Source organism: Clupea harengus, chromosome 11 (genome assembly GCF_900700415.2).
Source record: "Clupea harengus chromosome 11, Ch_v2.0.2, whole genome shotgun sequence".
NCBI lineage: Eukaryota > Metazoa > Chordata > Actinopteri > Clupeiformes > Clupeidae > Clupea > Clupea harengus.
The window spans coordinates 3,933,367-3,935,096 of NC_045162.1; the positions used below are offsets into that span (position 1 = coordinate 3,933,367).

General features: G+C 37.7%; 1 protein-coding gene across 1 annotated transcript in view; it reads right to left on the reverse strand.

The window, feature by feature from the left end:
• Positions 1 to 1,500, reverse strand: part of zfpm2a (zinc finger protein, FOG family member 2a) — a 151,306-nt gene extending 149,806 nt beyond the window's left edge. The window contains exon 1 of the mRNA XM_031575732.2: positions 1,078 to 1,500. Coding sequence (XP_031431592.1) covers positions 1,078 to 1,117 — 40 coding nt within the window. The 5' untranslated portion in view covers positions 1,118 to 1,500. The remainder of the gene's footprint in view (positions 1 to 1,077) is intronic.
• Positions 1,501 to 1,730: the final 230 nt, after the last annotated feature.

The following is a 1,730-nucleotide window of genomic DNA, read 5'->3' on the forward strand; positions in this document are numbered from 1 at the left end:
CTTTACCATTTTCTTGTAGTGAATTATTGAAAGTTTTTTTTAAGAAAAAAAGGAATCATATCTAAAATGTATTGCAAAATCTTCTGCAAGGCTTGGTATTGTGTCATTTAACAAATTTATAACAATGAAGACTGTACAACTATATTTTGCCTAATTTAAATATGTAAACAAAAATAATTCTTTAGATTACGTGCCCTAGTGACAATATTTTTTCAGTTATGTGTCGACTGTTATTTCCAAAATATTATAGTGATATATGTTCACAATGTTAGATATAATGTCAATATAATATTACAATATTACAGTACTAAGAGCTACTGTGTGTGTGAGAGTGTGTGTGTGTGTGTGTGTGTGTGTGTATGTGTGTGTGAGTGTGTGTGTGTGTAATGTGAGGGAGTGGGTGTGTCTCTGTGTTAAGATGTAATATATTTTAATTTACTGTTTCGTGTGATGTCATCTGAGCCCTGTATTTTAGTAAACACGATTTGTATTTAACACTTCTGACTTCTCTCTATGTAGGCCTACTACAGAGATCGCTTGCTACTGTCAACAGGCACAATAACACTAAACTTACAATGTTGTGCCCATTAGGCTAATGCTACAGCTTTTTAATATAAAAACCAAAGTCATATTAAGAGATATGACAGGATCAGGAATGTTCCGTAAATCTAATCAGTACTGTTGGATTTACAAAGGAATTATTGTTGTAATTGTTACTATCATTTATAAAAACAAATATTTTAATTGGATTGGGTTTTCTTAGGTTGGAGCTTGTACATAAAGTAGCCTGCTATAAAGTGCCAAACACGCTAGAAAATCCAAATAGTTTTTAAAGGCTGAATTAAATTAAATGAAAAATACATTAATTCTACTAAAGACCACAACGTTTTGGCATGTCGAAAGTGCACGAAGGACATGCAATAACCTATTTCAGGATACCGTCAACTATGTCAAAAGTCTGCCAGTACCAACCACGAAATAAACTCAAATGTCACAATCGTTCTCAACTTTACTTTCTACTGACCACTGCAACGTCTGGACACACAACGCATTAAGAGGCAATAAAACTTAACCTACGTTTGATTTGCCGTGGGTTGCTCTGTTTCCTTCGGGACATGCCTGCTAAGCTGGTCAGTGGATCCAGGTGTAACACTGACAGATCGATAGGTTTTGTTTCATCCAAGCGCCGACAGGGTTTGAGGTGAAATTGAAGAGAAAATTGTGACGTTTGGTGGTCACTATTATTCACAGTGTCTGTAGCTCCGTCTCTTCCCTGTCTCCCTGCTCTCTGGATCGCTCTCGCTCTTTCACTCACTCTCTCACTAGTGTTCTCCGAGATGAAGCTGCACTGTGCTGCGATCCGCACGGACTGACTGAAGAGGTGAAGGCGTTTCGCGGTTTTGTTTGAAGATAAGGTTTGTGCCTCCCCGGGTACCGTAGCTACCGTCAGTGACTGAACTTGACTTAGCCATGTGCTGCTGAAATGTTGACTCCGCTTTTCCACTTTCCTTAGATGTGGAAGAGTGTGGCATCTTGTTTCTCCTCTCCCCATGAACATTTTGTTTATTTAAGCCATTGCAGTTGCAATGTGCATCAGGTTTATAGCAATGGAATTAATTCAGGAAAGCAAAGTCACTCCTTTCAATGGCAGCAGGGCCTAATTATTAGGATGTGTATACATGTTAAGGTTTTATTGTGATCTAGCTGCATTGACTTAATATTTGTAATGA